Raw genomic sequence first — 24,173 nt, 5'->3', positions numbered from 1 at the left:
GCCGATTTCAACGCTTTTTTGGCTGAAATGGTTTTCAAAACTTTGTGTTTTTTGTTTTAAATAATAGGCTTAGGCAAAAACCCCTTGTTTCCCTTCCTTTGGGACACCCGCATTTTGGCGCCAAATTCAAAAAAAAAATTTTAGAAGATTTTTTTTTTCAGATTTTTTTTTGTGATTTTAGATGGGAATTTGTCTAAAAAATAGGCTTAGGCTTCTTCGCCGCTCTTTTCTACCCCAGAGACACTAAATTAGCCTCAAAAAACGAAAAAAAAAGTGGCCCCCCCCAACTACCTTAGCGCCCAAAAAAAAATTAGAAGAAATTTCAGCGAAAAATTCGGAAATTTCTGTTAACTTTGCTGATTTCTACTGAACATTTTTGTTTAAAATTATAGGTTGTTAAGCTGAAATGCCTTACTTTGCTTTGACTGAGACACCCGCATTTTGGCGCCAAATTCAAAAAACATCGGAAAAATTTCCAGCTCAACCGCTTTATGGATCGAATCAGTAATGATAAAAAAAAGTCGACGAGGTCAGGGACTCGGCAAACTTCTTTGTCTGAAGTCGAAAGATTCATGACGAGAAACGGATTCGACGAAGCATTCCTTTCCACAGAAGACCAGTGTGGATTCTACGAATCCATCGGATATCAGAAGTGTGATCCAATTGTTCATTCGACAACTGCCACGTGTGTTTTTGCAGCCATGGACCATTTTCAGGTTGGGACTTATAGTTTTAAAATTTTTATTCATTCAAAAACATAAAATATTTTAGAACGCCGCCGCGGCGAATCCATCTCGTTCATCTTCCACGGTATCAAGCATCACGGCTTCTAATTCTTCCTCATCCTCTGAATCTGCTCCCCCACCACCGCCTCCGCCTCCAGCTTCCAAAATGGTGACCCGATCGACGTCTCCAATTGCATCTTCCTCCACTATCGACGTCAACACCACGGATCATCAATACATGAGGAAGAGTATCAAGCCATAGAAATTTCTACTTTTTATTTGTTTTTTCCGCATAATAATAAAAAATGGAAGAGTCGATGTAATTTTAGGAATTACACAATTAAGCAAAACATGGGAGAAGCGGATTCAGGGGAGCAGGGAGGAGAAACGAGTGTGTGATAGAGAGTAAAGGATGGGAGATGGGGATATGAAAAGATGTAGAAGAACCTGGTGAAGAATGGTTTGACAGGGATTGCTCGAAACCAAAGAATTCCTAGATAGGAGAAAAAAAAGGCTACTAGACGATCTGTTTCTGGGATAGGAGATAGAGATGAGAGAGGGAGAAAGGGAAAACGAAGAGGCTAACAAATAACGAGTTGAGGGACAGGGAATATCGCCTAGTGCGATTCGGGGCTTAAAAATTGGGGGAAAACAACAGTAGGTACAAAACAGAGCCATTCTGTGCAGTGTATACAAGGAATCATTCTGTGAATGAGAAGAAGCAGCGAAAGAAGAAAAACAGAAGAAAACAAGAATAGTAGCAAAGCGACGGCACATTTTGTGTGACTACCCTACAAGGAATCAGGATGATAAACTAGAACGGTGTGAATAGGCAAAGAAACAGCCAACTAAAGGGGATTTGATATTACCGAAAGAAATTGGCGCCCAGCAAAAGAAAAGTTTGTTTGGCACCAACGGAAACAAGAAAATAACATTACCAAAAAGGGGAGTGATAGGAAAGAGGATGAGAAAAATGGTTTTAAAAACAGACAAAACTACCGTAATCCACACCTCAGATGTGAACTCAAAAAGGAGCCATATAAAATAAACGAACAAAACAGAGTAGGGAGAAACTACCGAAACAGAAAAAGGGGTTAGCATTAGAAACGCGTGTTACTGGTCAGAAGAGAAAGTGTGGGAAGGAGAGGACAGCCGGAAAGATGAAAAAAAGAGAATAGCATGAGGAAAAATACTCCGTGGTTGTTGTGGAAATAGGGGGAATGTGTGTTGAGATCAATGCAAAGAGTATATGTTTCATGAGAAGAACCAAATGCCATGGATAGAAAGAGAGATCAGTTCATTTGGCATTTATCGCTTCTGCTTTGCACAGACACAGTACACACCGATGAAAACACACATTGAACCAATTTTGGCAAAAAAGCATGGAGGAGGACAAAACAAATAAAGAGAGCGAAAGTTATCAGCAAACAACGGCAGTTTGTGATGTCTGTGATGAGAATGATGGTCGCTTCATTTGCACATCTCCAGCGAGAAGATTTGGTTGGTAGCTGACACGAACCATCTTGGATGGATCAGCCGTTCTGGCGAATCCACGTTCCATGAGGAGGTTATCGAATCTCACTTCCTGAAAATAGCATGTGTTAGGATTTGGACTAGCTTGATCAAAAACATACTTTCGTTTCATTTCCCATTTTCACTGGAACGTACAACTCCACCATGGCCATGTCAGTTTCCACGGAATGTCCAACCACTTTGCAGTTGATGGCCTTTCCAGTGCAAGCCTCCTTGAACAATTGCATAGCTCCCTCACTCCAGTTAGTGGTTCCATCAACTGGACGAACATGAGCCAACACGACTTCAGTGGCTTGGAATGGAAGAGACATCAGGTCGGTACGGATTTGTCGGAGATCTTGTCGAGCCATTCTGGAGTAACCTCCATAGTCGACGAACTTCACGTACACCTCGTCAGTCTCATCGTAGTAGTGAACGGTGACAGCACGGAACCACGAGTTTCCAATTGAGGCAGCGCACAAGAGTCCTTCTGAAAATAGTCATACTTGTTCTGTTGATCTTTCGTCGAAAACCAGTTTTGAAAAAAGTACACAACGAGAGACGAAAGTGAGCTAATCAAAAAAGTGCATTTCAGTAGTGTGTCTTACTGTCTACCAGTATCTCTCTCATAAAGTGCAACAAAGACAACTGACTTTCCCTGTCTATCTTCTCACTACTACTCACACCCAATGATCATCAATCTTCTCCCCTATCTCTCATCCCACTCCCTTTTGTTTCTATTTTCTATCACAATTTTCATCCAGATCGGAAAATCGACGCGTCAAGACGGCTGTTGGGTCCAACTGATCGAAATGCTTGATAGCCGCGACACAACCAACGATTGTCTGACAACCTTTTCCTCGTCTCTTGATTAATTACCGTGTCTCGCAATACAAATCGCGCGATATGAAAACTGTCGATGGCGCTGCTGATCGGGCCCGTAAAAGATACACTTTTGCTATTCGTAAAAACCTCTACTAGTATCATCAGATGGTTATCGCATGTGGACCTAGTTTGATGATCTATCCCTAGTCAGAGATCATCGAATCAAATCTTTTGAAAAAACACATACTTTGGCATGGGATCGGCAACTCTGGGAGGTTGGATTGTTCACCATAAAGGGATGCCATGTACATGTCCAAATGGCGCAATGAAGCGAACGATGGATGGGTCGGCTGTTGAATGAAGAAGTGCGACACATTGATGATTGAAGACACCGCGACTTCGCATTTGATGTCGTCCGGAAGTGTGAGCCAAGTTGGTGTAGTGGAGAGCATGTCGAAGTTACCGTTTGGAAGGATTGGTGGGACAACAGGCTGAAGGTTCAATTCCGGGAAGCGTGCTGGTGGGAAACGGCGGCGGAGCATTTGAAGACAGTGATTGATCTCGTCTCTCTTTCCACGGACCTGAATATGAACATAATAGATAAGATCACTGTTCTTTTGATCCCTTATACCTGGCATATCTGATGGGATTTGGACTTCTCTGGTGCATGATGCTGACGAATTAGCATACGAACATTCGTGCGTTGGCTGAGCTCCTATAGAAAAAATGAATAAATTATTGCGCAACGGGGGATAAGTGTTAATTACCTTGATGGTCTTTCCTTTCACTCCGATGATCAATCCAACGAGACTGTTTGGAATTTCAAACTCGTACATTGGCAAGTAATCTTCTTCAGTTCCATTGATGTCTCCATCATGTGGAGAGGCGAGTGGTCCAGTGGCACGTCCAGAGTCTTGAGAAGAAGCCTGAAAATTATTGGGTTAGTAAGATAGAATTTTAGAGAAGGCATGCATTTTCTTAAAACTACATCTCATGGACCATAAAAACTACAAACCGTGTCGAATAATATTTCAGTTGTAGGCGTCCTTGGAAGACTATACCCATATCCTGATGAGGATGTTGTTGAGTTCCGTCGTTGTCTTTTTAGTTTCACTTCTTCTTGTGCCTTTGCGTACATTCTGAATTCTTCTTCTTCGTCTCCGGTTAATGAGTAGATGTTTAACGTGACAGTTCCAAAGTCAGCAGTTTCAAACGGAGAGGCTTCCGATACTTCACTAGATGAACTAGGATAGTAAAACGATTCACTGAGTCCGAAATCTGGTGAACTGCAGCTTGCGCTTGCGGTGAGCTCGTGAAGTTCTTCTTCGTCAAGAACAGCTGGGAATGGTGGTGGAATGAATCCAGGTGGGAAGAGAAGAGTTCCACCAGGTGATAAGAGTACTGGTGGTGGAGGAATGTGAGTAGGTAGCTGAGTTGGATGCACGAATACGGGAGCCGACGTCAGCATTCGATGATTTTGAGAGGTGAGAAGATGAGCGAGTGTCTCGAGTAACTTGTTGTAGAAGTGTGACGATGCAACGAAATCTCACAGAGATGTTCGTCGATTTTCTTACGCCACGGGTTATGAAGGGCTTTCCCTGAATCCAGATGAATAGAATAGAGGTAGAGCAACGAGTTTGAGTCACCGGAGATAGCACAAGAGAATGAAGAAAAGAGGTAACGGAATTATGAAGTGGTTAGGGTATAATGGTTGAGAGGCGATAGGGTGGGTAGCAAGGTACCGATGAAAGTGATGTCTCCACCAATAAGTTCACCCTTACAAAAATTATTACACGAGGCGCAGACAGTCATACACACACTTCTCCATGGCCTTAAGGAGGCGGAGCTTGATCTTGTCTGTCGATATAAGAAGAAGACGAAGGGTGCAAGGGGGCAATGGAATCAGATGAGGCAGGAGAAGAAATCGAGTGCAACATCATGAATGAAATGTGAAGGAAAACGGCTGTTTCGTGTGTGCGGTCAAAGACAGCTGACTAAAAAAGTTTTTTGGTAAACGCCGAAAAAAGTGCGCATGCCTACGTTTGCCCCCCAGGTTCGCAGACTGACGACGACGAAAAAAATCAAAAGGGCTAGATGAAAAACGGTTTCTTCTCTTCTCTCTCTCTCGATTTTTTTGCAACGAAGATAAAGGGCAAATAGGCGAGAGAGAAAAAAACTCGGAAGTTGGAGGAGGGGGACATTTTCGAAAATCTACGAAAAACTGGTGAAAACTTTGACCCGAGACATAAATTTGTTGCGCAACTAAGAAATTCTTATGAAAAAATGTCGAAAAGAACGACGCAATCCGGAAAAATTTGCAAAAATGGGAGAAAAAAATTTTCGAAATTCAAATCTCGAGTAGATTCACGGCGAGGACTACTGTCGGCGACAAGTCCGCATACTCGGTGTTTGCAGAATTGCTGACCGTAACCCTCTTGAAAATTCCTTTTTGTCTTTTTGAAGAAGAAAATTAACAAATTTCAGAGCTTTTCGAAGGTTTTCAGCGAATTTTCTTATAAAATTGCACCCAACACATGTTTCTATGAGTTTTGCTCACTTTCTACCTAAAATTCCTGCACTTTTGTCTCCCTGAGATCGCAACATTTTCGGTGGGGGCGCGCTTCCTTATCTATTGTCTCCTTTCACCTGCTAACCTGATAACACGACTGCTCCATATCGAAAATCAGATGTCTAACGATGTCTATGGCCGCTCTCTTCGTTTAGCGTGCTATTTCTCTCAAAAATGGCAACATTCAATGTGTGTTATCAGTTGAAGACAACGAAGACAGTTGGGGGAGAAGGGAGCAAACGAAGAAAGACAAAAGATAGTATTTATCAGTACCTAATTGTTACCCTTGCATTGTAATGGCTGAATAAATAATTGGCTTAGACAAAAAAACAGGGACTCAGTTCAAAAAATCAAAATTTTGCTATAATTCTAGAAAGGTCACAGACAGGCAGCAGCAATAGCATAATGTAAACATTTCGAGTGTCTGGTGGAAAGTGAAAGGTAGAAGTCGCGTGTTGTAGAAGCGGCGGAGAGTGGGCAGATGGCCATCACAAACTTTGGGAACTTTCCAGCGCCATCCTGTCGAGTTCCCAGCTACAAAAGAGCCTCTTTCACTTTTAAAGAGGGGAGTGGCCAATGTGCATTTGCACTTTTTGTGCAATAAAAATGCATCGCACCTTCATTGTCCATTCAAATCGGAGGGATCATTTCAAAAGAGAGAAAAAGGTGGTAATGGACATGAAAAGGGCAACTTTCAATTTCCTTTCTCGATGGGTTGAGAAGGACAGATTTCCACCAGGTGTTTCTGGTGTTATCTATACTGTCACAAGGAACAAAATAATAACAAAAAAGAGGCAAAAAAATCATATGATCCGATTCAAAACTTCCTTGAAAGGTCATTCCTTCTGGCTCAAAAACTATTAGGAGTCAAGAGTAGAATCAAGATAAACAGTAGCGAATGGCAGTAGTAGACACTTTTTCATCGAAAGCAAACACAGTAGTCTCTCTCCAACCGTCCCGCTGTGAGAAAAATATTGTTGCGGAAATCATCTAGATTGTCGGTTCTTTTTTCTGGAGTAGGAGACTACCTATTTGTTTACCGTTCAGATTATATAAGCACATAAAAGAAGGGGGTCATTTTTGATAAGAGTATGTACCTGAAGTACAAGTGTAAAAGGAGACGAACAAGGTCAATGTAGGAGCATGGACAGGGAAAAGAAAGACTTACTGTAGAGCATGCTTATTGAGAATCGAGCGCCCAGAAGTTCTGTTTACATTAATTCCGATATAGTAAGAAAAACGGGATTGCGGTAATTCAGAATAAGCAGGACCTTCTCAGAACGCTCATGCTGACTTAGAAAATTCCAGAACTTCGAGGCTCAACAGGCGCTTTCAGAGAAAAGATAGATTCCGATACAGTAAGAAAAACGGGATTACGGTAACTCAGAAGGATTCTCATAAGGTCCTGATGCTGGTTTAGAACTTCCTAACAAACCATCCGAGCCCTTTTAAGTAGTAGAATCTAGGTCGACCTTCTAGAACTTCCTTCCACTCCTGACAGCCTCCTACTTCTCCTTCTGACAGTCTTCTGGCACATGTGTCGGTCGTCGATAAATGGCAAAGATCACGGAAACACTTTCTGGTCTGTTTTCACTACACACGTGAGTCGCTTCCACAAAAACAGCTGAGCGGAGAGTGGGAGACCTAGAGAAATGGCGTGATCTTCAATTGTCTGGGGTGTCGCTGCCATATGACTCTGTCTAGGAAATTCAGATAAATTAGCTTCATCAAGCCGAGTCCCTCTTCACAGACAGACATAACTCTTACTTCTCAAAAGACACCAACACACGAATTTGTTTCGAAAAGGTTCGTATTTTTCGCTGTTGTCGTTGTGTTGTCTGTTCTGTCCCGGGAAACACAACACACGGAAACAAAGAGCCATTAGAATTCGAATACGCCAACGGTATTTCTTCTTCTACTTCTTCTTCGATTCCCAAAAACATGTTGCCATGATGATAAATACTCTCGTATTGTTTCCCTTCTTTCCAACCAATTCATCTCCTTCTCGATCGTCTTCAACTCTATGGGTGGCCTCATCTCTCCCCATAAAAAGGGGAAAATTTCATTTGCATACCACACCGGAGAGAAATGGCAACAAAAGAAGAGAAGGTAGAGAGGAGATCTTTTGAAAGATGAGTCTAGACTTCTTCTTCTTCAAAAAGAGTCATAAAGATTCTCTGAATGAGATTTTATCTCTCTTCGAATCAGATGTTTCTACTTGGATCGCAAAGGGGTCATGGCTAGCTCCAATTTTTACAATTCTCGGTCGTGCCATAGTTCTTTGTCTCTGTAGCAATATATGACGAAGCAAAAGTGTCAAAAGGACATCGAAGAAGAACCCGACTACAAAAGTAAAACGATGCCGACGCCGCCGTCGATTCATCACTCTCCATTTCGAATCATCATTGAGTGTTGGGCTTGCAGACGACACCGAAAATTGCAACAAATCGGTGGGGAGGGGGACAGCTCAAAGATAAATTAGGGGATGAGATGAAGGACAAACTGCGGAAAGCGATAATGAAGAGGGGCATTTTTGAAAACCTAAATTTTATGTTCAAAAATCGTTATCACCCTGCCTTTCTTCTGTTTGATTGATTATCAATGTGACAAATTGTCGTCGTTGCCCTTTCTTCTGATCAATCGTAGTCTTGTCATTTTTTTTTTCACTTCGTTCTTCTCTTCCTGGTTTTCACGACACGGTGGTATCTATCTTCTTGACAAGGTCATTTTCTTTTCGTCGAGAAAACCGTTTTATGACCCATCGATAACAAGTCAGAAGAAACGAAAACGGGGATCTTGTTAGTTTATGTATGGTCCATGAGATACTAAGTTTGTTAGAAAAACTTACAAAAAGATAAGCACGCACCTCGCTATTCTGGCTATCCAATCCTGGTGATCCGCTCTTCTCGTACGACTCGTCCGAATGGATTGGCGATTGTGGAAGTTCGGTGGTCTCGGCTGGCATGGTTTGGACGACTGGGGTCTCTTTGATCACTGGAATATCTTATTTAGGCTTTTAGGTTTATTTTGGATCAAAACGGATTAAAACTACTAACTAGGATATCGTAAACAGATACGGTAAACGCTCTAATGGAAGGCCACCCAAACAGCCAATTTTGAGCCCATATATATTGGTTACTGTAGAAGATATTGAAAAGTGTTTAACTGACAAAATGTGTATTAAAATATCAGCAATATTTTATCAGTTGACAAAATTTTAATATCTATCACAGGAACTGAGATATATGGGTTCAAAGTTGGCGAGTTGGGTGGCCTTCTATTAGAGTGTTTACGGTACTTTCCACTGCTGAAGTTCACGGTACTCACCAACTCTCTTCTGTGGCTTCTCCACCTTCTCCTCTGCACTCTTCTCCTTCGTCAATCGTCGTTGTCCCTTCTTGACATCTCCTCGCTTCTCTGGTTGTGGTGGCTGATAATGCTGATTATGGTTTGGCGTGCCTCTGGCTCCTTTCTTATTATTGCTCATATTCTTCTGCATCGATCCTCCATTCTTCTTGTGATGATGGTTCTGATGATGTGAGGTGTGTCTGAGTGGTGACGCTGGAGATCTATCGATATCGCTGGATTCCTGTGCTCTGAACTCTTCCTCGTTGTAGCTCTTCTCCATCTCCTCGCTCCACGAAAACGCGGACGCTGGCGATACGGTATCCACTGTCAGGTTTCCAAAGCATTTCGTTGGTGTTGGCTCTTCGGGTATCTGAAAAAACGGGCGCATGCTTATGAGTTAATCAATGATAAGAGAGCTACGATACAAGACACACAACCACATCAAAATTTTACCTGCTCATTCTCGAGTACCTTAGTTTTCGGCAATGGCATTATGAGTGGAGCAGCTGGTGGAGCGGACTGAAAATTAGATTTTTTTTGAATTATTTCTGAGAGTCCAGGAATGGAACGGGAACCAGTTTTTGGCAGGTGTAATATTATGAAATTCAGCGCAATTACCTTCAGTTTTGGCTCTTCCTTCTTGACGAACTGCTCCTCTTCCACCTCCTCCTTGACAGGTTCTACCTTTTCTTCTGGCTTCTGTTCTGGTTCGCTTTCCTAGAAAAAATGGGATAGTTTCATTTTTTGAAAAGAGAAGAAAGAAGGGAAAGCCATAAAAATATCGGCCATATAAATTTTTCGTTTTTTTTTCTGTTATTTTTTCCTGTGCCGAAAAAAAGAAGCAGCAAAAAGTGGAAAATTCTCCCTGGGCAACATAAAAACTTCAAATTTTTTTTGACACAAAAGCACATCACAAACCTTCTGCTCCTCTTCCTGAACCTCCACGTCTTCAGCTTGTTGAACAGCTTCAGAGTAATCTCCGGCGGCCGCGTGATCAGTTTCCACTGATTCCGATTTGTTCTCTGGCTCGTTTTGCTTCTTCTCGACGACTACTTCGATCGGTTTTTCGTTCTAAAATTGCAAATTTTAGTTTTCAGATCAATATTTTCTTTTTCCGATTGTTTTTTTTGATCCATGGGGAAGAAGAACTGTATGTGATGACTCGGAAGAAAACACGTGGGGGCACTCGCCAGGGAGTCAGGAGACACAAAGAGGAGGTCATTTGTTTTCTCTTTGAAACATTGGAGCAACTTCTCTCGTTTAAATAAACAATATACTATAAAACCTGTAATAGACGGGCCCCCGAATTTTGAGCTCAATTATCTCAACTCCTATACAAGATATCAAAAAGTTGTCAACTGGCAAAACACTTCTGATATTATGATAAACAATTTATCAGTTGACAACTTTTTCATATCTTTGACAGAAATTGAGATAAATTGGCTTAAAGTTAACAGTTAGCAGGCCCTTCTATTGCAGGTTTTACGAATCGTAAAATTTGCGATATATACTATATACAGAAACGGATCAAAATCTGCTAAAAAAGCGAGTGTGAAAATGCCGGCGAAAGGTAGTAGTCGAAAAAAAATTTGAAATTTTCGACATACACACGAGAGAGGTGGTGGTGGAAATAACATAAGAACACAAAAGAGAGGAGGAAAATGAGGAGATCGCATCTGATCGTGTGTGTATATGTATCGCTAGCCATGTCAAGTTTGGCATTTTTGGGGTTAAAAATGACTATTTTAGACTGAAATTTGGTTGGAAAAAATGAGCAAAAAAGTGTGATTTGTGTAGTTTCTCATGTAAGCTCAAAAAAATTCTCACGAAGTGCGAGCTGAGAGAGTTGTGATAATGGCTAGTTATGAATGTGCTCATTAACGAAAATCATTTTGAAAGGTTTAACAGCGAATAAAAAAAAGAGGAGCCGAGAATGTATGAAATTGAACTACCTGCAAACCTGTATTAGAAGGGCACCCTAGCTTTCGACTTTGAGCCCATTATTCTCGGTTCCTGTTAAAGATATGAAAAAGATGTCAACTGATAAATTGCTTGTTTTAGTATCAGAAGTATTTGATCAGTTGACAGATTCTTGATACCTATCATAGGAATCAAGATATTTGAGCTCAAAGTTAACGGTTTTGGTGGGCTCCTATCAGAGGAAATACGGTAATTTTCTGGTTGTTGTAATCAAAATTCGTTTTTTTTTCAACTAAAATTTTCTTTAGTCCATATTTTGGACTCCAAAGCCCCTAATTCTAAATTCAAAATTCAAAAAAAAGCGACCTCCAAGCGTCCAAAAAATCGACAAAAAACGAGGCGAACATGGTCGTTTTTGGTCCTCCTCTCCCCGTGGCAAAGGTATCACTGTTGTTCTTTTCTCTCTTTTTTTTCAACTTTCCCATACTATTTTTTCTCCTTCTTCTTGCGCAAAGGCTTTCCTAGCAGCGCACACAAGCGATTCTCATTTTTCTTTTATCATTTTGCGTGGGAAAAAAGGAGTTCTCAAAAGTGCACTTTTTCCTAAACAGCCACCCTCCCCCCTCTTTTTACGCTCATGAAACACTTGATTTCAGGATTATCCTCTGTGCACTTTTAGAACCTAATCTGGATTGATCTTCAAACCATTTTGCCCCCGATTTTCAGATGTGTGTTGTGTTGTCAGATTAGGTTTCCCTATACAAATCCTTCTTTTCCCCTCTATAAAGAACCTCGTGATCATTGAAATTCTAGACCTTCTTGTTTTTCTTCGTTATTCTAACACTCTCTCCTGAGAATTTACATGAAAGGATCTCTTCAATTTTCTCTGTTGACTTCTCTAACCCCACTAATTGAGAACACTTTTATTTTCTTACGAACCTGAGCTGGAGCTTCTTCTGCTGGGTTTGGAACCTCTGCTACCTTCGGTTTTGAGCTGCTAATCGAGCTGAAAAAAAAGGCAAAACATCAAGTCCATACGATTATAAAAACGTCATCATCATCATTTTGAGATGACGTCAAGAAGTGTCTACTCACCCATTTGCATGTCCATTTTGTTGTTGCTTCTTATTCCCAACACTTCCATTTTGAACACTTGCTGATCCATTGGAATCTGTGAGCGTTGGCTTCTTCTTCTTTCCACCATCTTTTTTGATGTACCATACGAAAAGTGCGGCGATGGAGATGCCGCCAAGTGCGATAAGCAATGCTTGTTTCGATGCGACTGATGACATTCTGGAAATAATATTTTTTAAATTTTCAGTGCAAATTATTTCAAAATTGGGGATTCTGGTCCGGAATCCTTCCGGGATCATGCAAGGGGACCCTTTGAATTTTAAAAGTCTTTCTTCTTCCCGTTTCCAAAAATACTTCCTTCTCCATTTCCGGCTTCTGGGGATTCATGCACTTCAAAATTGAAAACATTAGTATTAGAAAGAATGAAAAATGAACTGAAAGAATAGAGATAGATAGCTGAGCAGTTCAAAGGCGATAGAATCAGATCTAGTACTAGAATACAGATGAGAATACACAGAACTGAAGACAAATGGCTACACCACGACACCGATACTCACGCTGCTGATATGTTAAGATCATAAAAGTGGGATGAGAAGCGAACGCATCGTTCGCTGTCTTCTGAGCCAAGCTTCTCGGCCAGCCCTCGACACCATTCCGAAATAGACAAAAGAACTGTGATGAGGTGTCGGGTGACGACATCGCATGCCGTGTAAGTTAGCTGACCATGTTGTTGTTCGGAGAAGTTCGCGTTGTAGGCATCTGACGACGACGACGATGCTGAAGGAGAATCTCCAGAGGCGTAAGCAAATGACGCAGTCGTCGTCGCCGCCACCGCTAGCGCAGATAACGTCGGTGACGGAATTTTGAGTTTGTTTCAGAATTAGAAGGAGACACTGTTTCTCTCTGGGATGAGGAGATGATTGGTACGAATAGAATTCGAACGGAAACCGAATAAACGAAAAGTGGGCGGAGTTAAAAAGGATATAGGATTAGTGGAGGACAGAAAAAAACGATATAGGAGGCGAGTAATCCAGGAATAGTAAGAAAGAATTCAATTAGTGAAATGTCAGATTGACCAAAAAAGGATTTAGAGGGAAGGATTTAGATTTTTTGTGATGAAATACCGTGTTTCCTCTCTTAAAAGCTCAACGAAACTATGAATTTTGAGCTCAATTATTTCGATTTCTGGGAGAGATAATAAGAATCTGTCAACTGATAAAATAATCCTGATAATATGATAAAAATTTTTAATCAGTTAACAAATTTTTGTATCTCTCACAGGAACCGTGATAATTAAGCTTGAATGTATAAGATGAAGTTCGATTTCAGGAAATACGTTATTGTAGAATTAAAAAAAGTGGGACCTGAGAATTTGAAAGGCGTAGCTTTTTTGATCTACGAAAAAGTGCGGCAAAAACGTAATATTTCAGAGTTTCGCCTCGTTCGAGCTACTTTCGCAATTGAGTTCGGTTTTTTCGATGAAAAACAGATTCTAGAGATGCTAGCGATCATTTTCATACCAAGAAATCTAAATTTTGTCCAGAAAACCCCACTAAATTTACAGAAATAAGTTTCGTTTATTACCGTAGTGTTTCTGGGACAAGGCCTCGAAAATTGACCGGGAAGCCGCCCGCGAAATTTTCCAGGTCCCACTTCTTTTCAATTCGACAATATCTATCGCATTTAAAAAATCAGGAACAGTTTTAAAGGGAAGTTCAGTGCAAATTAGGGAAAAAAGACGTTGGAGCTTTCCCAATTAACGGATTTTTGTGATTCTGAGTAATTTAGGGACCAGGAAACCATTTCGAGACTAAGTTAGGAGCATTTTTGAGAACTGAGACTGGAACTTTTCTACGCGACGCGTTTTACAGAGACTTCTGTCGAGAAACATACTGTAAAACATGTATTAGAAGAGCCCCTCTAATTTGAGTGCCCCCTAGAGACTCCATAGGAGGACCGGCTCTTCTAATACAGGTCTTACGGTAGAGCAACTGAAGGCTTCCAACAAGTTAGTTGTCTATAGAAAGAGGCTCTTTCAAAGAGCACAATCTCAGTATCCGATTCCATGGAAGAAATATATATGAAGCTGAAAAACACAAAACTCTGACAGCTGAAATTACTAGTGGCACAGAAAAATCAGCATATCCACATCACGAGGGAGGGACAGGGGCAAACTTCATCTCTAATTTCAACTAGTCTCAAGTATTTGAGGAGAGAGAGAGAGAGGGAGAGAGAGAGAGAGAAAGAGCCATTCATCAAAGTTGCATTCAAGAGGGAGTGAGCATAAAAAAAGGAGAAGAGAATAAGGTAATATGTGTAATTGAGTATATTTTCAGTGACATGTTTTGTGACAGCTTCTCCTTCTCTCAGCTGGCTACTGACCTGAGGGAAGGAGAGCCAGGAAAATGTCAACGGGCACCCACCCCGTAAATAGCGAAATTGTGAGAGTCTGGATGGATGGGAGAAAAGGGATGGGAAGAAAAAAAAAGCAGAATGCCAAAGTAATAAGAACCCCCAACAACACGAACCTTTCCTAGTATCCCTTTGAAATGACATCATTTTCAGTTGGACGGGTCTGTTTTGTATTATATAGGTCAAGTGACGATCCAATTGGGTATTCTAGGGGATCGAATATCCCAAAAAGACGGAGACGTAGGTCCCCTAAAAAAGGCCGGAAAAAGGAAACCGGAAGCAAAATTATTACTTTTTTATTGATGGATACCCCACGAGAGCAGTGGGAGGAAGAAAAAAAAGCTACTTAGAAGAGGAACAAATCTGCACGGAAGCCAATCATCAAGCTCTCGCCTAGCAGGTCATCGTCATTTTCAGAGAAAGACGATCCTCACAATATGAGAAGTACTGCGAGTGTAAATATGACACATATGGGGTCCCTATAATAAAATTACTGGCTAGCTATAGCTTGTCACTCATTATCCAGACGCTCTAAAAACCGAAAAACAAGGAAATACGGACCTCAAAAAACACTCGAAAATGGCATTTCAAGGGGATCGACTATTCCCAAAAAAGTCACATACGCTTCGATGGTTTTGTGTGGCGAAAAGGAAGGAAAAAAACACAGATGGGGGTGGTCGGACTACCATGGTCCAGGAAAAAAAACTATTTAGAGGTCCAAAAATGGTAGATACAGAACTCAAATCGAACTGTCAAATTCAAGACTCTATGGACGAAATGAATGAGTTTTCTGAATTCTTCTTCTCCAGGAAACGTTAAAAAAACGGCAAAATATTTTGCCGCAAAACCGACTCTCTCCTCTTCTATCACATGGAATGTGGGCGTGGCGCCAATTGGATTCATTTTCAATTCATTAGCGCAGCAGCAGCAGCAGCGCCTCATAGGGCCATCTGAAGCCTTCGAGGATGAAGAAGAAAGAGAAGAAGAAGGTCCTCTCCTCTGAAAAATATGCTTCTCCTATGTACACGGGGCGGCTCGTATGTCTTCTGGAAAAGAAGAAGAAGAGATGAGTCTTCCTCCTCTTCCAGCATCATTCCTTCGTCGTCTTCAGTTTTTACTAATTGTGATTCGCATGAATAGAAGCAGAAGATCTATGGATGGGATGGGGATGCGAATTGAAGATGGAAAATAGGAGAAAAAAATGCGAAAATTGAGGAGAGTAGGGAGAGGAGAAATGACGAGGATAGAGAAGAGGAAAAGCTAAATTAGGAATTCTCTAGGGGAAAGGTCAATTGTGATGATTGGCTGAAAACAAAAACGGAGTCTGAACTCTACTGACGTCGTCATTTGATTCTCAAAAAATAACTTTTTCAAAAATCCCTTCCAATTTCCGATTTCTCAAGCTTCCCTTCCGGAATGTGTGTTAAAAAATTCAAGCAGAAGGGATTAAGGCTAAACGGGATGTACACACACACACACAAATTTCTTTTTGCATTCTCGTTTTTCAAAGAAAAAAGAGAGCAAAAGTGAAGTGGTGGGGACCCGTCTCCGCCTCCGTTTTCCCATCTTTACTAATTTTGGTAAGAAATGTGTCGTTTTTTGAGAAGAATAATTTTGGCTCATCATCATTGCTCATTTTCATCAAAATTGTACACAAAATGGCTTCAATTTTTCGCCTATTTTTCTTGTTTTCCCCGTCAAAAACAGAACGATAAAGGGGAGAAGAGAGGAGAAGATGATGAGACGTCTTCTTTTCATTCCATTCAACCTGCTCTTCTGAAGGCAACGACGCCAATTTCAGAAGAAGAAGAGGGTCCCTCGGAAAACGGATTTGTGCGAGAAAAATCGGATGATTCTCGCATGACAGATCGAATGTACTTCTCTTCGAAATGAAGATTTTGAGATTCAGAAAAAAGCTCATTTCATGTCTTGAACACAGCTATAATGAGTGGTTTTTCGACTAAAAAATGGAGGGATTGAAGAGTCACGAAAAGGAGTTTTACACATTCGAAAAACGGACCAAAAAAGAATTTTTTGGCAAAAAATTCGCTTTGTTCGAAAAAAGCGGAGCGTGAGTGAGAGCGTTTCCAAGGGATTCCTTCAGATTTTTTTCACTTTTTTTTCTCGCGCTGAGTTTTTGGAACTTCAGAATTCGGGTCTTCCAAAACCAAAAAACTATAGCGAATTTTGACGAAAGATTGGCCAAAAATGGTATGGACCATAACTCGGTCAAAATTTGATTAAATTTATTAAAATTGAGATTTTTGAATTCGCTGGTTTTAAAGCTTCAAAATGAGCATAAACAAGACATAGTTTCGATAATTCTGTGCCTTAAAACGGCCTAAAATGGCTTGGGTCGTATCTCAGCTGGTTTTGGTCCACATTAAGGACTTTCAAATGGGCCTAAAATGGATTTTAAGTCAAAAAATCGGTCCAAACTGGTCCAAGCTGTATCTCGGCCTATTTTTACCTTGAATGACCGAAGACTTGGACAAAAAGAAAAAAGGACTCCTCCTCGCTTAATTGCGATTTCTGACATGGTTTTGCTTGTGTTTTCTTTGGCTCGTTGTTTGCATGAATATATGCGTAAGATTGTGTGTCAGAAGAAGAACAAGACGACATCGTCGTCGTTTTTTTTCAGCCAAGAAACAAGCAAAAAAAGAAGGAAATTCAAACAATGGGATGAGCAGAGACAACAAATCCGTTTTGGAGTGAGAGAGAATCTCAGAGAAAGGGCATTTTTTCAATTTTCATGTTGGGTTTTTTTTCTATTTGGCATCATCTCTCGTGATATCTGATGACGACGACTCTCTCTGGAAAGTGGGCGGGGGATGAGAAAAATGGGAAAGAAGAGTGAAAGAAGAGAGAGAAAACTAATAATAAATATAAATACCCCTGGGGCATGGTTTCTGGGTTCTTACTCATTCCAAGAAGAGGAGGAGATCTTAAGGCTTCTCTGAACTTTTTTTTTGAGCAAATTCTTTTTTTTAAAAGAAAATTCATGTAGCTTAAAAAATTGTGCAAACTTTTAGGCTTTTTTTGGAGAAGATAGTTCAAAAATCCGAGTTCTTGGGGATATTTTGGTAGTAGACAGGTCACCCAGATCGCATTAAAATTTCAAACTTCTGCATGAGTAGTTCACCCAAATTCACATTATCTGTGAGCTCATAATTGTTGATTCTGTTTAAGTGTTGAGAAAGAAATGGCACAAAAAACTCTGGCTCTTGACAGGTGAAAAGACTCCAAAATCTAACAAAAAGCCGGAGAAGAGGACTCTCAGGTTATTTTAAACTAAACAGGGACACATAAGAGGGCGGAATAAGAAGAGTTCCCCTGCTCTCCGCCCCTTCACTCTCTCTCTCCCTAGATGTCCCTTTCCATAAATTATTCAAAAATCTCGTGGCGCTTTCAAGGATCTATTCGGGAAGATATCGGCGCGGATAAATGAAGGAAAAAAACGGCAACATGGATCGAGAGCTCCTTCTGGAGAAGAAGCCGTCGTCGGCGCGTGGTGCATTCCTTCTTCTTCTTCCGTCCCCTTCTCCTTTTTTTCAAACAACATGACCAGATGACGTCAGTCTAATGGCCAGCGGCCATTCAACACCAGGGGCCTTCTGCTCCAGAATAGAAGTATGAGTGGGAAGAAGCACGGGGAATTAAAATATATCTTCCTGATAGTTTTGCCCTTTTCCAAAAAAAAATATAGATATAGAAATGTCAACTGATATATGAATATTCAATTAATACAGGATATCGTTTTCATGAGGAACAAAAAAGTAACAGATTTTTTATAAATTATAACAACTAGCAAATTAACAAACAACAAATAAAGCTATAATAACTATCTAGAAGAGCCTAATTTGCATTGAAAAGAGGAACGCAGGAATTTTTTTGGATAAAGAAAGAGAAAAAGAAAGAGCCGTTCGTCTTGTTTTGGTCAGACAAGAGAAAAGCTGGGCGTGCTCCACGTCATCTAGAAAAAAAACAGAACGAAATAAGAGAAAAGAAAAGAAAGAGAGAGAGAGAGAGAGTAACCAAAGTTAAACGGTTTTTTTTATAACGCCTTCTTTTCCCTCTCTCCTTCTCTCTCTCCATAAATAGGTTTCAATTATAAACGTCTTCCGCTTCTTCTCTAGTCCTGAGTGGCACTAATAATTGCCTCTGTCAGCTCGCGACGCTCCTCCTCTTTCACTCGTCGTCTCAACATCTGCATTTTTTTGTGCTCGTCTTCATTCGTATCCACCAAGTGCCGTCTACTGATGTTGTTGTGTAGCGCGCGACTCCAATCGCCACCGCTTGTGTACACCTCACGAAGTACGTTGAGCAAGTTCGGAAACGGCAGAAACTGTGGTCCCGACTTCCATTTGACGTATCGATGAATCGGTAAGCGAAAGGCACGGATTTTTGAACGACGAGCCGCACTCAAAGCCTCACGTTTTCGTCCCATTGTCACACAGACTCCGATGACGTCAGCGGTAAGTGGTCCATCGAGAACATCTCGTGCATTTGATGATAGATAAATTGTATCGAGAGAAGAATCATCATAGAATTCCTTGATTCCTTTTGTAGAAAAATCCGGAAGAATCGTCTGATTCACATAAGTTCCCGTGTAATAACCGACACTCTTTTTGAGCCACTCCTCCAGAAATTCCTTCGAAGGAGCGTTCACAAAATCCAAAACGAGGGGATTTTTCGAAGAGAAATTCTCACTGATACAATATTGCATCTGATTTCCAAGTTCTCCGCTATCCCGTCGACCCGCTTCTTGAATGAACTGCAAATCCAACGCGATTCGTGGTGAGCCATTTTTCATGCTCGCAAAAACTTTCGATCCTTCGATGTTATTCACTCTTTTCTGATTTCTCAATGGATTACTGATCAATTGATACATCTCTGGTCCATATCCCATTCCACCAGCGTCCATGATTTTCTGTTGTTCGGCGAGACTCTCCTTGTATAGATCTTTGTTAAATTTCTGCGATTTATCTTTCCGTTGAGCTCTTCGTGCTGTCAGTGCGATGTACTCCCAATAACTGATTCTATCGCTCAGCGATTTGCATTCCAGCGTCTGCTTCCAAGCCTCGTCACTCATTTTATTCGGAACCATCTTTCCCATATAAACGAAAATTTCAAATTCCTTGAGAGCTTTTTCATATTGTTTCTTGAGATCTCCTTTTAAGCTTTTTTCAAATGCTCGTGATGGTTTCAGACTTTCGAATGAAACTTCTTCTTCTTGGACGATGGGTGTGGAGGAAGAGGAGGAGCTGAGGGCAGAGCGGTGAAGGACAAGCGCCCGTGCAAAGAATCGAGTGAGAGAAGGAAGCATCTTCTACCTGAAAGGTTCGAACAGTTGAGTACATTCAAATAGAGCAATCCGGTAACGACATTGTGATGACCCGGAGGAGTTGAATGTACCCTAACTGTTGAACCATCTCAATATCGTCACGGAGGTAAGAGAGTCCAATACCTACAGTCCAAAAATGAAACCCAGTCAAAAATACTCACTTTAATAGTTTCCTGCCTTATTGGACGACAGTTTCGGAAGTTCTTCCTTGCTCTTATTTTCCTTTCGTTGTCTGGAAATATACGGTTTTAACAGTAGGAGGAAAACCAAAAAAAACTCACATTTCAAACAAAAGGCACTTTTCACAGGGGGTTGTGGCACGTTGCCAGATTCACTACGGCTTTCGCTTAACTGCTTGGATCGGGGGGCTTTGAATCGAAATTTACCTGAAAAATTCAATAGATGAGAAGGAAAAGAAGAAAAGAGACAGAAAAGATGGAAAGAGGGGTTTGTTTACAATATCGAAAAGAGTTACTTATGGACGGGCAACAGAAAGTACCCCTATTTAAATAGAGGACGCACCCTTCTGATCTTTGAAGAGCAAGTTATAATGAGCAATTGGGTCATAAGAAACAACTTTTTAGGAGAAAAACTAATAAAATACTGTTGCAAGCGTGACGCAAAAAGAAGATAGGTGAGAATGATAGGAACTTAACATATATCAAATTGGAGAGACAATATTATCGTAAGAAAGATGATCGAGTGTGGGATGCGATGTCGTCGGAACGAAAAAAAAAGAAGGGGCAGAATGAATTTTCAAGGTCGTGCGCCTTTGATTTTGAAGGTCTATTAGCTTGGGAGTGTGGAATTTATTTAGGTATGAACGAATTTTTTTAAAAATTGGCTCCAAAAAGTTAACAGGTTTCGACAGGAAATCCTTTGTTGCATGTGTGCTGGCTTTAAAAAAAACGAGGTCTTCACGCGTTCAATTTCCTTTTTTCCAGACAACAAAAACGTAATGACCTAGTATTTTTTCCAAGCCTCGAGGTAATCTGAGCGCTCGTGATGGGATGAACTCTGGTCGAAACTAGCGAGTGTCCTAAAATTTCAATTTTCACAACTTTCTCCTAAAAAATAACTTTAAAAGTTGAAAAAGCTAATAAAACCATGTTAAAGGTGTCGGAAATTTTCAAAATTTCAGATTTTCAGATATTTTTCTTTTGGGAACTTGAAGAAAAACAAGTTGAAATCAGTGAAATTTGGGGGATTGTTGAAGAGTCATTGGCAGAGATAGCGCGAAATAGTGTCTAAAACGAAGAGACCGAGCAAAGGGCACAGGGTGTAAACAGCGGATTCGACGACAAAGTGAACCGCAAGATCTACCGTATACTTTGAGGGTTTTTGAGGGGACAAAAATATTTATTTGGGAGGAGAGAGCGAAATATTGGGAATTTGCGATCAAGCAATGCTGCGCAGCAAAAAAAGACTGTTGACTCTATAACGAACACACGCTGGAGGTTTTAGAGAGTAGAGTAACATGTTCAATGAAATGCGAGGTTGGAAGTCATGTGACAGAGAAACTAGATAAAAAATACAGTTCGCTATTGAACACAAACAAAAATTGTTGAAATTGCAGCAAAAAAAGCTTTATTAGAACGGAAAAAATTTAAGTTTGACCAAATGGGAAACATCTGGAGCACTGCGAATCTGAAAAAAAATACTAAAACCATGAGAAAAATGTTTTCAGAATTTTCCCTTCCTTTCACCGACTTTCTTTTCCTTTTCTTTTAACGGATTGGATACATATATCCAGTTTCCATGGAAATCGAGTCGTGGCTAAGCCAATAAAAAATCCGATTTGATTATGGCTCCGTTTCTCCATCTCCATCTTCTTCTTCTTCTTCAACGACGACTCCCACGCCAACGGAAAATAGAGAGCTCCACGCCTTCTTCTCGTTACCTTCAGAAACCAATCACTTCTTGATTCTGGCTCCTGAGAAAGAGAAGCTGATTAGTTTTTAGGACTAGTTTCTCTCTACATTTCTAGCTTTTCCTTTATTGATCTTGGCGTTTTCAGAAGAGAAAAGAATACGAAATTTGCGTTTTCTCAAAGTTTTGGGTCTTTCCGAATTCTGGAATATCAGATTTTAAGAAATTTCACCATTCTGAAATTTCAGAATTCGAAAATTTGAATTCTCAGTATCATTTGATTAAAAGTTTTAAAAACTCAAATTGCGGGAGTCTAAGAATCCCCAACTTTTTAAATTTCAGAAGCTTAGAATTTAAAACTTTCGAAAATTTCGCACCTACAGTATCCCCATTTATCAGGAACTACAGTATTTTTTTTAATTCAATCCATAATCAATTATCTATTCGGAAATTCAGAGATGATGCTTGAATATCTGGAGTTCCGAAACTCCAAAACCCGGAAATTCAGGAATTCGGAAATTCGGAAATTCTGAAAATCGGAAATTTGGAAATTCCGGAATTCCGAGTTTCTGAATTTCTGAAATTTATATATTCTGAAATTTAGAATTTTCCAAAATTGATTCCAAAATTGAGAAAATCGGAAATTCTGAACATTAGAAGTTCCTTAGTTTAAAAATTTAGAAATTCTGAATTTCTGGAGTTCTGAAGTTCTAAAATTTTGGAATTCTGAGATTCTGAAGCTCCGAAATTCAAAAATTCGGAAAATCACAAAATCAGAAATTTAGAAGTTCTGATGTTTTGAAATTCTGGAAATCCGAAATTCTGAAATTTCCAAAAATTCAAAAATCTAGAAATTCGGAAGTTCTGAATTTCTAAAATGTCGAAATTCTGAAATTGCGAATTCGATCTGATCATCTGAATTTCTGAAATTCAGAAACTACAAAATTCAAATATCAAAATTTTCGAAATATCAGGTTTTTTTTTGCCTTTTACTGATTTCTAGGATTTTTCCGGAGTTCTTTTTATTCAGAAATTCAGAATATTTAATCCAAGAATTCTTTGAATCTCAAAATCCCAAACTCTTCAACTCAAACTCTCCAAAATTTCAGAGTAGAATTTCAGAATTTCGAAATGTTTCGAATCTAGCACAGTAAAATTTTACTGTTTCAAATTCGCACTTCTACTAAAGTATCCCAATACACCAAAAAGTACAGTAATCCAAAAATCCCCAATTCAATCCAAAAACAATTATCTATTTTTGGGTTTTCCTGAAATGATAATACGTCATTATTTGCCAGAAAATCAGTTCTCGGAAAAAGATTGTGAAAAAGAGTCGGGTGTTTTGATCAGCAAATTTAGGTCTAGGTTCGATTTATGGAAATTTGATTTTTCAATACAATATTCCTTTATTAGAATCCCAGACAAATCGTTAATTGTGAGCTCAATTATCTAGATTCCTGTTAAAGATATCTAACTTTTGTTAACTAATAAAATGTAAGTGATATTATAATACACAATTTATCAGTTTACAAATTTTCATATCTTTTACAGGAATCGAAATAATTGAGCTCAAGCTTAACAGTCTGGATTCCCTCCTATGTATTACGGTAGTTAACGAGTTACTGTCTTTCTAGAAACCTTTAGATTTCTGATCACCTCCCACTAACTCCTGTTCATGTGTTTTTCTTTCTATTTAAATTTTCCCATGCACATGAGTCAATCCAAGAAAGAAAAAGAGAAAATCGAGGCCTCCCACGGATACAAATTTTTGTCACTCACTCCTATGGAAAACCCTCTCCTTGCCTGCTTTACCAGTTATCACATATCATTTTGTATTCTCTGATTTAATTGAATTTTCCAGTGACGACTACAATGTTCAGTGAGCTTAAAAAGAAGCAAGAGGAGGCGAAGGCAAAGAAAAACGAGCTGATTTTCGACGATCTCGAATCGCAAACAAGCAAATTGAAGTTAGCGGAAGTTGAAACAGCGAAAAAGGACCAAAGTGAGTTATTAAAACGCAGGAAAAGTGTTCATAAAACGATCAATCTATCAGAATACATGTCCGAAATGGAGACCAAGAGTTCGGTGAGTCTTTCTTTTTTTTTGGATTTTTTGAATTGAAAATATTGTTTCAGAAGAGACGATCGATCAAGAAAAGCGATCAAAAGCCGTCTACAATGTCGTTGAATGTGGGAAGCGGTGGAATTCACAAGGAGAAAGAATCGGTGTCATCGCAACGGAGCAATAGTTTAGAGTCGCCAGGGCTTGGAGGAGGGCCAGGGCAGAATGTGGGACTTGGAATCTTTGAAGCTGCCACGATGATGTGCAATATCGGTAATTTTTCAATTTTACAGTTCTCACACAGCACGTTGACACGTGTCGCTTTCATATTTGTCATCTGTCGGCTTCAGGGGCTTTTGCCACCGTAGCTCAGCCGGTAGCGGCGCGGCACCTCGAACGGTGGTTCAACTCCTCGAGAGGCGCCTTTCATTTTTCTTTCAATTACCCCCTTTTTTTAAATATTGTCGGAATTATAAAACTGCGACCTCGGTGTATGCAGACTCAGTACAAAAAT

The 24,173-nt window shown here is 40.1% G+C and overlaps 4 protein-coding genes across 4 annotated transcripts in view; 2 read left to right on the top strand and 2 right to left on the bottom strand.

The window, feature by feature from the left end:
• Positions 1-572: 572 nt before the first annotated feature.
• Positions 573-987, top strand: CBG09107 (the record flags this gene model as incomplete). Its single annotated transcript, XM_045243598.1, has 2 exons — positions 573-716; positions 772-987. The coding sequence occupies 2 exons, from the start codon at positions 573-575 to the stop codon at positions 985-987; spliced, it is 360 nt and encodes a 119-aa protein (XP_045093883.1).
• A 1,158-nt stretch (positions 988-2,145) lies between these two features.
• On the bottom strand, positions 2,146-14,532 carry CBG09108 (the record flags this gene model as incomplete). The annotated part of the gene is made up of 15 exons (XM_002641195.1): positions 2,146-2,310; positions 2,360-2,727; positions 3,310-3,643; positions 3,694-3,777; positions 3,830-3,988; positions 4,078-4,566; positions 8,480-8,625; positions 8,959-9,349; positions 9,433-9,498; positions 9,598-9,696; positions 9,898-10,050; positions 11,839-11,905; positions 11,995-12,192; positions 12,531-12,750; positions 14,502-14,532. The coding sequence occupies 15 exons, from the start codon at positions 14,530-14,532 to the stop codon at positions 2,146-2,148; spliced, it is 2,970 nt and encodes a 989-aa protein (XP_002641241.1).
• A 3,985-nt stretch (positions 14,533-18,517) lies between these two features.
• On the bottom strand, positions 18,518-19,711 carry CBG09110 (the record flags this gene model as incomplete). Its single annotated transcript, XM_002641196.1, has 1 exon — positions 18,518-19,711. One exon carries the CDS (start codon positions 19,709-19,711, stop codon positions 18,518-18,520), a length of 1,194 nt encoding a protein of 397 aa, XP_002641242.1.
• Positions 19,712-23,470: 3,759 nt separating this feature from the next.
• Positions 23,471-24,173, top strand: part of CBG09111 — a gene marked incomplete at both ends in the record, with an annotated part of 1,478 nt that continues 775 nt past the window's right edge. Inside the window, 2 exons of the mRNA XM_045243597.1 lie at positions 23,471-23,683; positions 23,734-23,932. Of these exons, the coding sequence (XP_045093882.1) occupies positions 23,471-23,683; positions 23,734-23,932 (412 nt within the window). The remainder of the gene's footprint in view (positions 23,684-23,733; positions 23,933-24,173) is intronic.

Source organism: Caenorhabditis briggsae (assembly GCF_000004555.2).
Source record: "Caenorhabditis briggsae complete genome, chrIII, whole genome shotgun sequence".
NCBI lineage: Eukaryota > Metazoa > Nematoda > Chromadorea > Rhabditida > Rhabditidae > Caenorhabditis > Caenorhabditis briggsae.
Note: the sequence above shows the minus strand (reverse complement) of the source record. Positions and strands in the feature narration are given on the sequence as shown.